A 14,571-nucleotide genomic window follows, 5' to 3' on the forward strand; every position below is an offset into this window, starting at 1 on the left:
GGTTTGCAGAGAAAGAAGAAAATAAGCCAGAAATCATCAGCGACCCCTTCTGGACATTCCGAGCAAGATTCGCAGTTACACAAGAAAACCAATGGAACCCATGGTAAAATTTGTCATTCGTTTTTCAATTTGAACAAATGAATGTTGTCCAAAAATAAAATAAAAATAATAATCAGTATCTTATCCAGGAATCAACACGTGCAGCCCTCTGTCTTATTTTGTGAGGCACCCCAAAAGTAAACGAGCAGAATGACTCCAAACACAGTGACAGAGAAATGAACAGAAACAAAAAACACACAAAATGAAAAAAGAAAAGTACACAACACAACACTAAAAAAAAACTAACCAAAAATCCCCACAAAATTACTCCAAAATACAACAAAATTTCAAAGAAAAGCATGGAAGGACAACAACAAAATTACTCCAAGAAACTCCACAAGATACATACACAGAAAAGAAAAACGTGGAAAAAAGGATAACAAAAATACTCAAAATTACAGAAAAACACACAATAGGACAACAAATACACACAAAAGGATTGAAAAACAGAAACAATACAAGAATGACTCAGAAAAACTATTAAAAAAAATACACAAAAGGATAACAAATACAAACACAAAAAGGACAAAAAAAAACACATTGAACATAATACACAAAGTGACTCCAAAAATATAAAGATTACAGGAAGATACACAAAAGGACAACCAAATTACTCAAAAAGACACTAGAAAATTACACAAGAATAAAAGTAAATTACACAAAATGACTCCAAAAACAGAAGACGTCTACAAAAACACACAAAATGACATCAAAAATAACCTTAAAAACACAAAATCCACAACAAAAATACCAAAAATGACAGAAAGATATACAAAATGACAACAATAATACACATCAATGTTAATATCCTTTGTTCTTAAACACTCGTTCACACATATTTGTATGTAATACCTCTATATAGTCTGACTAAATTGTTCAAATTGTGTCAAATAAAATGATGCTGCTTCGGTACGTTAGTAAAAGCACTGTTTTTAATTCTAAATATGGTCAAACTACGGAAAAGGAATCACAAGCTGTAGATAACATTTGAAATTGCGACACTGCTTGAATCAATCATCACACTTTATGACTTCAAAACAAAACCGTGGCAGCAGAATGAGGCCTTTTATCCATCGTTGGTCTCACTTCCTGGTAAAACAAACATTTAGAAATGGTAAGAATGACCAAAATTAATGATGAATATTCATGTTGTGGTGTGTTTACCTGGGCAGTGTGTCGCTGTAGGGATCGCTACAGAAACGAGACAAAAAAATGCTCATTTTCCAAGCACTTACTGTATATTTTAATAATGTCCCTACTACAGTAATGCTGGTTGGGCATGGCTCTTACTGTTGGGCCATGATGAGGGGGATTCTGGGACTGTCGGACTGCAGCGGTGCACCTCGATCCCCGGTCCTGCTGTTGAACATTGGCAGCGTGGACAGCGGTGGGGGGACGCTACGGTTTCCCGCCATGTTCCTCAGCTCCTCCGTGTTCTCGTGGATGGTTTGATGATGGTACAGCTGAATCCTGCAACAGGAGGGGCGCCAAACTATGACCAGGTCCCTTACTCATGTTTTCATGTTTTAGATAGATAGATAGATAGATAGATAGATAGATAGATAGATAGATAGATAGATAGATAGATAGATAGATAGATAGATAGATAGATAGATTTTTTGAACATAAACATCAACATTCATATCAGTGTTGAGAATGAGGACCAATCTGAGCATTACCACAGAAAAAAAAGGGTTTGAGTGTCTTTGCTGTTAATTTGTGTTGTTTTTTCCTTATTTTCTGTAGTTTTGTATGTATTTTTTGTGTGCTTTTTCTGTCATCTTTGTATATTTTTGTTGTCATTTAACATGTTAAATTTAGTGTCGTTATGTGTGTGTTTTTTGGAGTCATTTTGCACATTTTTGTTGATGTTTTGTGTAGTTTTCTGTCATTCTGTATAGTTTTGTGGTTTGATGTTTTATGAGTTGTTTTGTGTGTTTCGGAGTCATTTTTGTAGTTGTGTCGTATATTTTTCATTAATTCATCTTGTGTGTTTTTTGTTGTTGTCCTTTTTGCATATTTTTCTGTAATTTTGCATGTTTTTTGCTGCATTGTTTGGTATCTCTTTTTTGTCATTTTTGAAGTAATCTTGCTCGTTAACTTTGGGGACCACACAAAATTAGCCCGAGGGCCACAGGTGGCCCCCTGGACCAGCAGTTGTCTATGTCTGGAACAAGTGCCCGGTGCTGTTGTCAACTCACTGGTTTGTTCTTGCGTTCCTCTTTACGCTGTAAGGAAAGAGAACAGTGAGTAATAAACGGAGGGACACCAGACTTCCACACTTTATTTATTTCGATGATGTCATACAAAGATACTTACACGCCCTCCCGTCGGCCGAACATGATGTAAGCCAGCATCAAACAGAGGACGATGGCGAGGATCAGGGGAACAATCACCGTTACCATGTAGTCCGGAAAGAAGTCTCTGCTCGGGGGAGACTCGGGAGGATCGAAGTCGCCCCCGTCCTCCAGGATTCCTGAGCCGACAGCGGGAGGAGGCGGTTCCGGCTCCTGCTTCGTGAGGTCAAACTTAAGAGAACAAGAGTTTTGATCAAAGAGGAACCAAAATATAAAATATCGTAGACAAAACACACACTTTTTTATCAAATTATTTGAAACAGTTTTGATTGTAAAGTTGTGCATGCTAAAATACACAGCAACAGATTTACAGCAATAGCTGTGAAATTTGGAGTCCTTTTATCTCATAAAAATATTATATAATAATGTTTAATTTGTATGCTAAATCTTAATATTAAATCTCAATCTAAATGTTAAATCCAAATTTGAAATGTTAAATCTAAATGTCACTGGTGAAAGTAAATATTTAGCTTATATGCAAATTCACTGTTCAGGTTTAGCATTTGACATTTGGATTTAGATTTTTCACATTTAACATTTAGATTTAACATTTAGATTCTGATTTAACATTTAGATTCTGATTTAACATTTAGATTCTGATTTAACATTTAGATTCAGATTCAACATTTAGATTTAATATTTACATTTAACATTTAGATTTAGATTTAACATTTAGATTTGATATTTAACATTTAGATTTAACATTTAGATTTAACATTTAGATTTAACATTTAGATTTAACATTTAGATTCTGATTTAACATTTAGATTCTGATTTAACATTTAGATTCAGATTTAACATTTAGATTTAATATTTACATTTAACATTTAGATTTAGATTTAACATTTAGATTTGATATTTAACATTTAGATTTAACATTTAGATTTAATATTTAACATTTAGATTTAACTTTTTTAGTAATTGAAAAAAATGCTGGTCACTGTAATTGTAATTGACTTGTAATTGAACATGGATAATTGAAAACATAATTGTACCTGAAAAATGTAGTTGTAATCCATTACTTTCATATCTGGTGTTGGACAATCTTGGTTGTCGGCACAAAAGCTAATATCGAACATCTCTAGTTTGAAGATTGTGTGTGTGTGTGTGTGTGTGTGTGTGGCGGGGGGTATTAGTGTCAGTGCTGGGCCTCACCAGCTGTGTGCGGCACCAGCTGATGCAGTTACTGGGAATGCTGCAGAAGTTACAGCCTCCTGGGATCTTGACTTTGCTCCCGGCTGAGCACTGCCTCTGATGCTGCACTGTCAGTACCCTCAGCAGGCAGTCGGAGAAGTAGTGCTCTGAGCCCACCTTCACATACACCCTGAGGACAAACCAAGGTCACTCACAGACGCTCACTGCTTTCCAAGGTTGGGGTCAATCATAAATGTAATCGTGTAATTGATATTGAATTAACTAACTTCATAATTGTCCTTGGCATGGAAATTCTATAAAAACTACAATTTAATTAAAAACGCAAAACTGGGGAATCATGTTAAGAGTTCTATGGCTTACACATATGTAATTAACAACTATTAAAATATGTTTTTTGTTTGTTTATTATGTTTTCTGCTCTACATTTCACTTCTCTTGAAGAACATTTTATCATTTTTAAAGAAATAAATTGAAATTGAGGGTTATGCTGACAGAAAAAAGGTTCAAATGCCCACACCAAGGACATTAAAACCAATATTTTCATTGATTAGGAAGCCTAACAAGGTAAACAACAGATGAAAAAACAAATACGATGATATAGAATATGTTTTAGTGTATTTTACAGCTGATTTAAGACATGGATCAAAACTAACCCGTAATCATAAGACATGCTAACAGAAAGCTAACACAAGAGGAAGGTTACGTTTTATGGGCTTATTCATTAAAGGCTCAGTAACTGTTATTAATTTTAGTAATTGAGAGGGTAATTGTAATTGACTTTCAGAGGAAAAAATAATCATTGTAATTCTAATCGTAAAAGGTAATCATAATTGAGTTGTAATTGAACATGGATAAATGAAGACGTAATTGCAATTGAAAAATGTAATTGACCCCAACCCTGCTGCTTTGACTGCTACTCACTCACTCACTCACTGTCGAATAGTCCCTCCTATTTCCTTTCCTATCCACTTTTCCTTAACCCCGTGGATGACGTCACTGGGTTAAGGAAAGGTGTTAGGAGACTTCCTAAAGGAGTTAGGGAAAGGCCATCACGTTGTTTTTACAATCAGACGCACTTCCACTAGGTGACGTGATCATTCGCCGGCAGTGAAGGTTAGCGATAATAGCACTCACCTTCCACTCAGAAATATGAATTAATGCTGAATAAAACATATTGTGGCTAAAAATGCCTCTGATCCCTTTTTATGTCAGTTATAATCTGATAATATGGCATACATAAAATATGATATGGGTTTTAGATTATTTAAAGCAGTTCATGGCATATTATTGTACTGGTAATTTACATGATATACGTCCCTTTTCAGTCTTTGTGACTTTCTGTGAACACTCTGATAAGCTGGTCCCTTTAAATGTTGTCACTGCAAAGAATTGTGGGTCAGCATTATGTGGTCTCCTATGTGTAAAGGATGCATCAGTGTTTCCTAAGCTAAAGGAGGTTATAAAGGAAGCATTGAGCCTCCTTTCCTTAGCTTTTAGAGAATTAGAACACTCTTATCATGGCCACCACTGAAACACTTCCGGGGGTTTAGGAAAAGTGGATAGGAGGATAGGAGGAAATATTTGGACGCAGCCCATCACTCACTCACAGTGGGCGTGGCCTACCCTTCAAAGTGGCCAGCCAGTGGGAGGGGAACCCTGCCCCCTCGGTCCAAAGCGTTGGTGATGTTGACTATTTCCAGGTTCTCTGTGTCCCACAGCTTCTGTAGATCCTGTTTTATCTCACCCTGAACAGAAGAGGGCAGCACCTTCTCTATCTCCCTCAGCTTAATGAAGACCTCAGCTTGGTAGGGCATCAACTTCTCTGTGAGGGACACACACACACACACATCAGGGTTGGAGTCAATTACATTTTTCAGTTACAATTTTTCAATTTCACTGATAACTCAAATATGATTACGGTGACTGGCATTTTTTCCAATTACAGTTAAAATCACAATAATTATTTTTCCCCTGAAAGTCAGTTACAATTACATTCTCAATTACTAAAGTTAAAATTTAATTAATGACAATTACCGAGCATCTCTTATGACGGGTCAGTTTTGACCCACGTCTTAAATTGGCTGTGAATTACACAGAAACAATATTATTTATCATCTAATTTGTTTTTCTTCTCTTGGTTACCTTGTTAGGCTTCCTTATCAATTGAAGTATTGGTATTAATATTTTTGGCGTGGGCTTTTGAGCCATTTTTTTTGTCAGTATATCCCTAGATTTATTCATTTATTTTTCAATTATGAATTGATACTCAAGAGTTCTGACAGGTAGTGGGAAAAGTTGATATGAAACATAATTTATTGATTGTTTGTATGTGTAAGTCCTAGAACTGTCACATGGTTCCACAGGTTTGCGTTTAATCAAATTGTCAAATCACAGTTTTTATTGAATTGCCCAAGTAATTTACAATTACAAAGTCAATTATCTGATCTAAATTACAATTCAATTATGTTAACAGCAGCAAAAAATATAATTACATCATAAATGTAGTTATTTATAAATTATGCAATTACACATATAATTGAGCCCAACCCTGACACACACGGTGTTACTGTACGTTTACACACTCCAACACGTGTCCATGGTCGTTACCTGCAGTGATTTTGATGACCAGGATTTCTTTGGTCGTTTTGTAACTTCGCTTGTTGATGGCAAAAATCTGACAAAATAAAATTCATCACCCAGAGGTTAGAACCAGCGTGGAAATGTACTAAATTATAATTATTTCTAAAACAATATATCAAGTTAATATCAGAGAACGTGCACTATACTATACTTTTTTTATTTGTGACCTTTAAACTATTATTATTGTTATTATCATCAAATTTATTATCTTTATTAATATTATTTAGAGATTTTTTACAATAGCTTTTAGTCAACATCTGATATTGTCCAACTTTAAATTTTCAATTTCCTATATTAACTTATACAATATATATACATATATATATATATTTGCAAGAAAACATTCATATTTGTCAGGAAAAAGATTGTCCTATGTGTAGTTTCAACCTAAGACAAGAAAATGCAGACATGGGGAAATAAATAAATAAATAAATAAATAAATAAATAAACAAATATCAGCAGAAAAAAAAGTAGAAAAACTATACAGATGTCTAACAAATTACATTTTATAGAAAATATTGGTCGATAACGTCGTCCATATATATTTTTATTATTATCATTATTATATATATATATATATATATATTTTTTTTTTTTTTTACCAAAGAAAGTATGTAAAATACAATATAATTTCTCTAAAACAATTTAGTTATTCACATATTTTTTCTGCTGTGTTATTTATTTTTTACGGACATTTCTTTTCACTGCAGCATGCCTGTAACAATATAATTATTATCAAACAATAAACAAGGTTAATCACACCTTTTTCCTCTTTTTTGTCAATGTACATTTTTATTTTGTATCATTTATTTTATATTATCTTATTATTATGATTTGATATTTACAGGAAGAAGCACAAGCCAGCTGAGTAAAAGCTGCAGTCTGGTTCCTGCCTGTTCTCCAGCTGTTCTCCAGCTGTCTGATGAAGTGACACATTAAAGAAGAAGTGTCTTCACACTCCCTGCTTTAAAACAGCAGCTTTGCAGAGTTTTAGTCTCTGGGGGGTGTGAATGGGAACCAGGACCCACCTCGATGATGCTCTTTCCTGGACTTGTGGGGGTGCCGTACAGGAAGCCGTTGTCCAAAGGGTGTCTCTGGGTGAAACGCAGCCACTCTGGGAGGTCAGGGAAGCTCTGCTGGTTGCACTTAAACGTCATTGGGTCGTCATACAAGCGTCCATCTGAGGACGGGAAAGACACAGATGTGATGAACATAGGCAATAATAAAGGCAAGGCAAATTTATTTGTATTATACATTTCATACATAAGGAAACTCAATGTGCTGATTGAAAAGTGCAACGAAAAACATTTAAAATCAGCAGTGAAACCTTTAAATGAGCAATAATATGATTAAAAATCATACGCAGTAGACAAAAAGAGAGCCTTTAACTTGGATTTAAACTGTTCTTCCCACCCTGACTCCCTCTTCCCTGTTCCCTTTCCCCTCACCTAGGTCTAACACTGCTCTCTCTTTTCATATTCTCCCTTTAATGCAATTTGCAATAATAAAACATGCATATTGTCGTTAAAAGATAGCACTACATGTAGTGTTGACCTGTGACAGCATGTGCCGACGAGGCAAAAAATAAAAACAAATTAAAAATAAATATAAAACTGTTTGATAACACTTTATTTGAAGTTTTATTCATAAAGGCAAACATTACGCTGTCATTATTATGACATGACACCTTAGTCATTAGCATGAATAAGGTGTCATGAAGGCTGTCATTAAGTGTAGTTTGTTACCCTAACCCTATCTAATCCCACTAGATCCCTCCACCTAACCCAAAAAATGCCAACATAGCTCCAAAGGTGTCATAATTTAGCAAACAACATTTAATGTCATCCTTCATGACACCTTATTCATGCTAATGACAGTATAGACAGCGTAATGTCAGCCTTATGTAGAAAACTTCAAGTGTGACACATATCTTGAGTGGGTGGCAGATTTTAGAAATTTCATCTTTATTGTGCTCAAGTTTCCACTTCCACGTATGAATAAATTATAAAATATCAACTACACTGATAATATCAAAGCAATACGTGACATACATCAGTCCTTGCAGGAAAATTGTGGCCAATTTTTATGTAATTTGGGGAAGTTTTGTGAAATAATTTGAGATTAAAAATGACTGTCATCATATGATATAAGCATGGGGATAATATGAGCCCTGCTAATATTGTGGAGTTTCATTAAATGTGTGTATTATTTTGGAGATATCTAGCTGAGATATTTACAGCCAAATTAATTTAATTTGCACAAAAATTCATGGTTTCTCTCACTTATCTGCTTTCTGCTGCGAGCCAAATTGGATGCTCTAAAGGGCCGGATTGGGCCCCCGGGCCTTGAGTTTGACACCCATGCATTAAATGATTATTCGTGGGTCATTTGGACTCACCGTAGAGTTTAGACAGAGGCTCAAAGTCATTCTGGAAAGTCTCTCTCAACAGCTCGTAGGTGAAAAATCTCCCCACGGGAATGGTGAACTTTATCTCTGCGTTGGCCCCGAGCAAAGTGGCAACACAAACTGTGCAAAAACGTGAAAATCAACCAACAAAACTCACAACTCGTTTTCTCAGGGGTTAAAGAGCCTCAAACAGTCACAGATTATCCTCCCAAATGCAAACAATCCAAGCATTAAACAACAAATACATAATATGTGATGATTCAAAGTGAAAAGTCTTATTCAATTGTGAGTTGTTGTAAAAATATGCTGTATATCAAAACAAGACTGGAACAACTTGCCTGTTAAAAAGAAGAGCCTGCTCCCACAGCCTGCCATCTTGCTTTGGCCTGTGATTGACAGAGACAAGTGTCGGGAGGGGCTCGGTCTCTGCAGCTATTTCAGTCCCACTCCCCTAAAAACATCCGGATATCTGTCTGACACTGTGTCACCGCTGCCTTTATTGTTCCAAATACTAAACAACAAGCCCATCATTCCAGTTTATCTGCTCAAAGTTGACTATATTCAAAGATTTTCCCATCCACACCAAACATGGGCAACAGATGACCCTCTGTCTCATTTTGTGCGGCCTTTAAAATAAAAGCACAGAATGATTCCAAACACACAAAGTGACCGAGAAATGCACAGAATAACGACAAAAACCCCAAGAAACGTCTGGAAAAACAACTGACATATAAATACACAAAACGACATCGAAAATACACAAAACGACTCAAACAACACACAAGACCACTACAAAAATAAATGTAAAAATGTACAAAAACTGAAAAATACACAAAACAATTACATAAACACACAAAATGACCCCCAAAACACACAAGACCACTACGAAAAATACACAAAAAACTAAAAGGTACAGAACCGATATAAAGATACACTCTCGAAACACAATATCATATATGTATGTTTCTTTGCAACTTTACATAGAAATAATTTTCTTTCATATAGATATTGCTTTCTATCTCATAATTGACTTTCATTCTCATAATTATGACTTTTTTCCTCATAATTGTGACTTTCTATCTCATGATTATGAATTTACTGACTCATAAATATGACTTTCTTTCTCACAATTGTGACTTTCTATCTCATAATTACTACTTTCCATCTCATAATTGACTTTCATTCTCATAATTATGACTTTCTATCTCATAATTTTCTTTCTATCTCATAATTATGAATTTACTAACTCATAGTTATGACTTTCTTTCACATAATTATTACTTCTTATCTCATAATTGACTTTCATTCTCATAATTATGACTTTCATTCTCATAATTATGACTTTCCATTTTTACTTTCTATCTCATGATTATGAATTATAAATATATAATTACATATAAATATGACTTTCTTTCTCACAATTGTGACTTTCTATCTCATAATTACTACTTTCCATCTCATAATTGACTTTCATTCTCATAATTATGACTTTCTTTCTAATTTTTTGACTTTCTATCTCATGATTATGAATTTACTAACTCATAATTATGACTTTCCATAGTGATTTTTAATTAATTTTGACCGGAAACGGGCTTCCATACATTGGACTGCGCTGTGTAATGATAATACCAGTATAACTAATGATAATACCAGTATAACTAATGATAATACTAGTATAACTAATGATAATACCAGTATAACTAATGATAATACCAGTATAACTAATGATAATACCAGTATAACTAATGATAATACTAGTATAACTAATGATAATACCAGTATAACTAATGATAATACCAGTATAACTAATGATAATACCAGTATAACTAATGATAATACCAGTATAACTAATGATAATACCAGTATAACTCATGATAATACCAGTATAACTAATGATAATACCAGTATAACTAATGATAATACCAGTATAACTCATGATAATACCAATATAACTCATGATAATACCAGTATAACTAATAATACCAGTATAACTAATGATAATACCAGTATAACTAATGATAATACCAGTATAACTAATGATAATACTAGTATAACTAATGATAATATAACTAATGATAATACCAGTATAACTAATGATAATACTAGTATAACTAATGATAATACTAGTATAACTAATGATAATAGCAGTATAACTAATGATAATACTAGTATAACTAATGATAATACCAGTATAACTAATGATAATACCAGTATAACTAATGATAATACCAGTATAACTAATGATAATACCAGTATAACTAATGATAATACTAGTATAACTAATGATAATACCAGTATAACTAATGATAATACCAGTATAACTAATGATAATACCAGTATAACTAATGATAATACCAGTATAACTAATGATAATATAACTAATGATAATACCAGTATAACTAATGATAATACCAGTATAACTAATGATAATACCAGTATAACTAATGATAATATAACTAATGATAATACCAGTATAACTAATGATAATACTAGTATAACTAATGATAATACTAGTATAACTAATGATAATAGCAGTATAACTAATGATAATACTAGTATAACTAATGATAATACCAGTATAACTAATGATAATACCAGTATAACTAATGATAATACCAGTATAACTAATGATAATACCAGTATAACTAATGATAATACTAGTATAACTAATGATAATACCAGTATAACTAATGATAATACCAGTATAACTAATGATAATACCAGTATAACTAATGATAATACCAGTATAACTAATGATAATACCAGTATAACTAATGATAATATAACTAATGATAATACCAGTATAACTAATGATAATACCAGTATAACTAATGATAATACCAGTATAACTAATGATAATACTAGTATAACTAATGATAATACCAGTATAACTAATGATAATACCAGTATAAGTAATGATAATACCAGTATAACTAATGATAATACCAGTATAACTAATGATAATACCAGGATAAGTAATGATAATACCAGTATAACTAATGATAATACCAGTATAACTAATGATAATACCAGTATAACTCATGATAATACCAGTATAACAGTGTGGTTGGTGGTCGGTAGGTGTGAGACTGTGTCCTTGAGTCGGAGCTTCTCTGTGGGAACTCGAGCCGCTAACATGATAAAGACAGAGGCCGGTGAGCGGAAGGTAAACATGGAGACAAGCAGTCAGTGTGTGGGAGCGGCGGAGTGTTGACTCAGCAGATAAAGGAGTCCAGTGGAAGAGTACAAACAATGTGTGAGTGTGGGGAGGCTTTGTCTGTCAGAGCCGCTACTGGTACCAACACACACACCTAAAGAGCTCCGCGTGTGTGCGTGCGTGTGAGAGCTCAGCTGCAGCGATGCAGCGACACAGGAAGCCACGCGGCTCACAGCAGCCACGCTATTGGCTCACAGGGTTTGACGTCAGCGGTGTTTGCCGGGTCCTAACGCCTGTTTAATTATCTGACACGTAATGTAAAAATAAAAAACAAAATTTTAAAATGTATTATTGATGTGAGTAAATGTTCTTTTTGTGATAAACATTTTATATTTATTTGTATTTTTTTTTTCATGTAAACACACATACTTTTTGGATTTCATTCCAAGATTTAATTTCTGGTTTTCCATAACTTGAGTCTGGTTTAAAAATAAAGGATACAACTCAATTTTGATTTAGTAAACAAAAAATATATAAAAATATAAATAAATAGATATTTAAGTGTAGATAATATTTTTTTCTGAATGACTTAAAAGTATTTTGAAAATAATGTTATATTGGTTTTTTTTATATTTATATATAGCCTCTATTATTGTATTGCTTATTTTATCTCCTTCATTGCACTATTTTTCGGGTGCCTTTTGGGTTTTCCGTGTGTTGCCTTCTGTTTCTTTTTATTGTACATTATCTGATCTAAGCTGTAATAACAGTAAATTTCACCACTGCGGGATCAATAAAGCTACTCTACTCTTGTCCAATGTAAACTTGCTCGTAAGAATTCCCAAATTAATGGAAATGTGTCTTTTTTTGAGTGACCTCTCATTTATTTTGGTTTTATTTTCTGTTCATTTCTTGATTGTCAATGTTGTGTATTGCGTTTTGATCAGTCTTTGTATATTTTGTTAATGTGGTTGTTATTTTTTAATAAAAGAAATAGTAATTTGGAACATCATTTAAGAGTAAATTGAATCAGCGAACTGTAAACCTAAGATTTTAGTTCAAAAAATACACAATACAATTAATTGTTTTATTTTTATCTACAACAAAGAAAGTGGCATTTTGAAGTTCTATTGTTGTTGCCTGATCATTATCATACATTGATAGCCCAAAGCATCATATTGATATTGTGTCAAACCCAAAGCCCAGGGGCCCAATTTGACCCACAGAGCGTCCATTTGGGGCACACATTGATTATTTTTTAGTTAAAAATGCAGGGAAAGCTTTAATCAACAACTCATTCCTGGGTGTAGATTAGTGTTACAACTGTTAGCGGAAGTTTTCCATTCTGGCTCAACTTTGACCCAAGTAGGCAGAGCCATGTTAAGGGCGTAAGAAGAAATCGACTCAGAGATAAATCACAATATTTTAGCACATGATTATCGTATTGTTTCCAAAAATGTCCAAATCTATTTTTTAATCATGTTTTTAGCAAAAAAAAAAAAACAAAAAAAAAAAAAAAACACTGAATTGTGCTAATATTTGCATAGCACACGTAAACACCCGGTTGCTAGGTAAACCACATCTGACCTTATTAAACTACCTCACTCCTCAATACGTTTCAGCTGGAAGTTGATTGTGCTTTATTTTCATAAAACATACAGGGCACTTTTAAAATGTATGTGGTTACTTTTCTGAAAAATGTAATTGACAGATTGATAAACATACCACTTGTTTTTGATATTGGTATTTGAATTGGATTATTTACCATTTACTTGCTCCCACAAGTAAAAATAAATAAATAAATAAGTAAATTATATATTATTGTTTAGTACTGGGATATATCAGGGTATATTGTATCGTGACGTGCAAATTGTGAATTGGATCGTATCGTCAGATTCATGGTAATGCATTGCACACCCCTAAACCATACATTAACTGGGCCCTGGGCCACAGTACAGCATCTCTAGCTGGGTTTCCATTACAGATTTTCGTAAAATAAAAGCGCTATTTTTAAATGTCAACACAGTATCATTGCGCTTTGAATGTGTTTCCATTGAAGGCTGTTTTGGGCAGGAACCTTGCAACTCCTGGGAAATCTCAATTTCGCGAGACTTTGCTGCAGAAAGATGGACACTCAAAACCTTCGTATAACACTCCGTATTCCTGTTGTTTCACGTCTAATGTGGCAATAATAAAGCATAATGCTAAGAAATGTCCCGGTCTCCTCGGAGAGAAGTGGTCATGTGACCAAGTACGTCACACTCTGTGACGTGTATTTGCGGAAAAACTGTTTCCATAGCGCTTTTGCGACACTTTTCAATATCGAAACGTCTGAAAAACCTCCTCATAAAAGAGTCAAAACTTTTTAGCAAAATTTCAGTGTTTTTTTTTTTTTTTTTTTGAAATTCAGGTGTTTCCATGACCAGTTTTTATTGGATTTCGTGCATTTCCAAGGATAATGGAAACCCAGCTTCTGGTTCATTAAAACTGATATCCAGAGTTTCTGAGAGGACGTCTCGATGTCCCGCCCTCAACAGCTCCACTTCTTCCTCCTGCCTCTGCAATCTACCAAAAAGCTACGCCTCTACTTTTCTGCACGCGCATCGTGGAACATAACAAGGTCGTACCGGGTCGCATTGATATTGGTCTATGGGTCAGGTAAGAGCCAAAATCATATTTACCTGTTTGCTGGTGTGATGCGCGGCCTTGATTCCGTGCACAGTTCCACACTCACTTTGAATGACAGTCTCGAAAAC

The 14,571-nt window shown here is 33.9% G+C and overlaps 1 protein-coding gene across 1 annotated transcript; it reads right to left on the reverse strand.

Annotated features, from left to right (window-relative positions):
• Positions 1-1,009: 1,009 nt before the first annotated feature.
• sgca (sarcoglycan, alpha) lies at positions 1,010-9,243 on the reverse strand. The gene is made up of 11 exons (XM_028476263.1): positions 8,997-9,243; positions 8,650-8,778; positions 7,280-7,431; positions 6,219-6,285; positions 5,235-5,433; positions 3,612-3,780; positions 2,419-2,627; positions 2,301-2,327; positions 1,390-1,569; positions 1,264-1,290; positions 1,010-1,188 (listed from the first exon to the last, which is right to left on the reverse strand). The coding sequence occupies exons 1-11, from the start codon at positions 9,031-9,033 to the stop codon at positions 1,182-1,184; spliced, it is 1,203 nt and encodes a 400-aa protein (XP_028332064.1). The 5' UTR covers positions 9,034-9,243; the 3' UTR covers positions 1,010-1,181.
• Positions 9,244-14,571: the final 5,328 nt, after the last annotated feature.

This window comes from Gouania willdenowi, chromosome 19 (assembly GCF_900634775.1).
Source record: "Gouania willdenowi chromosome 19, fGouWil2.1, whole genome shotgun sequence".
NCBI lineage: Eukaryota > Metazoa > Chordata > Actinopteri > Blenniiformes > Gobiesocidae > Gouania > Gouania willdenowi.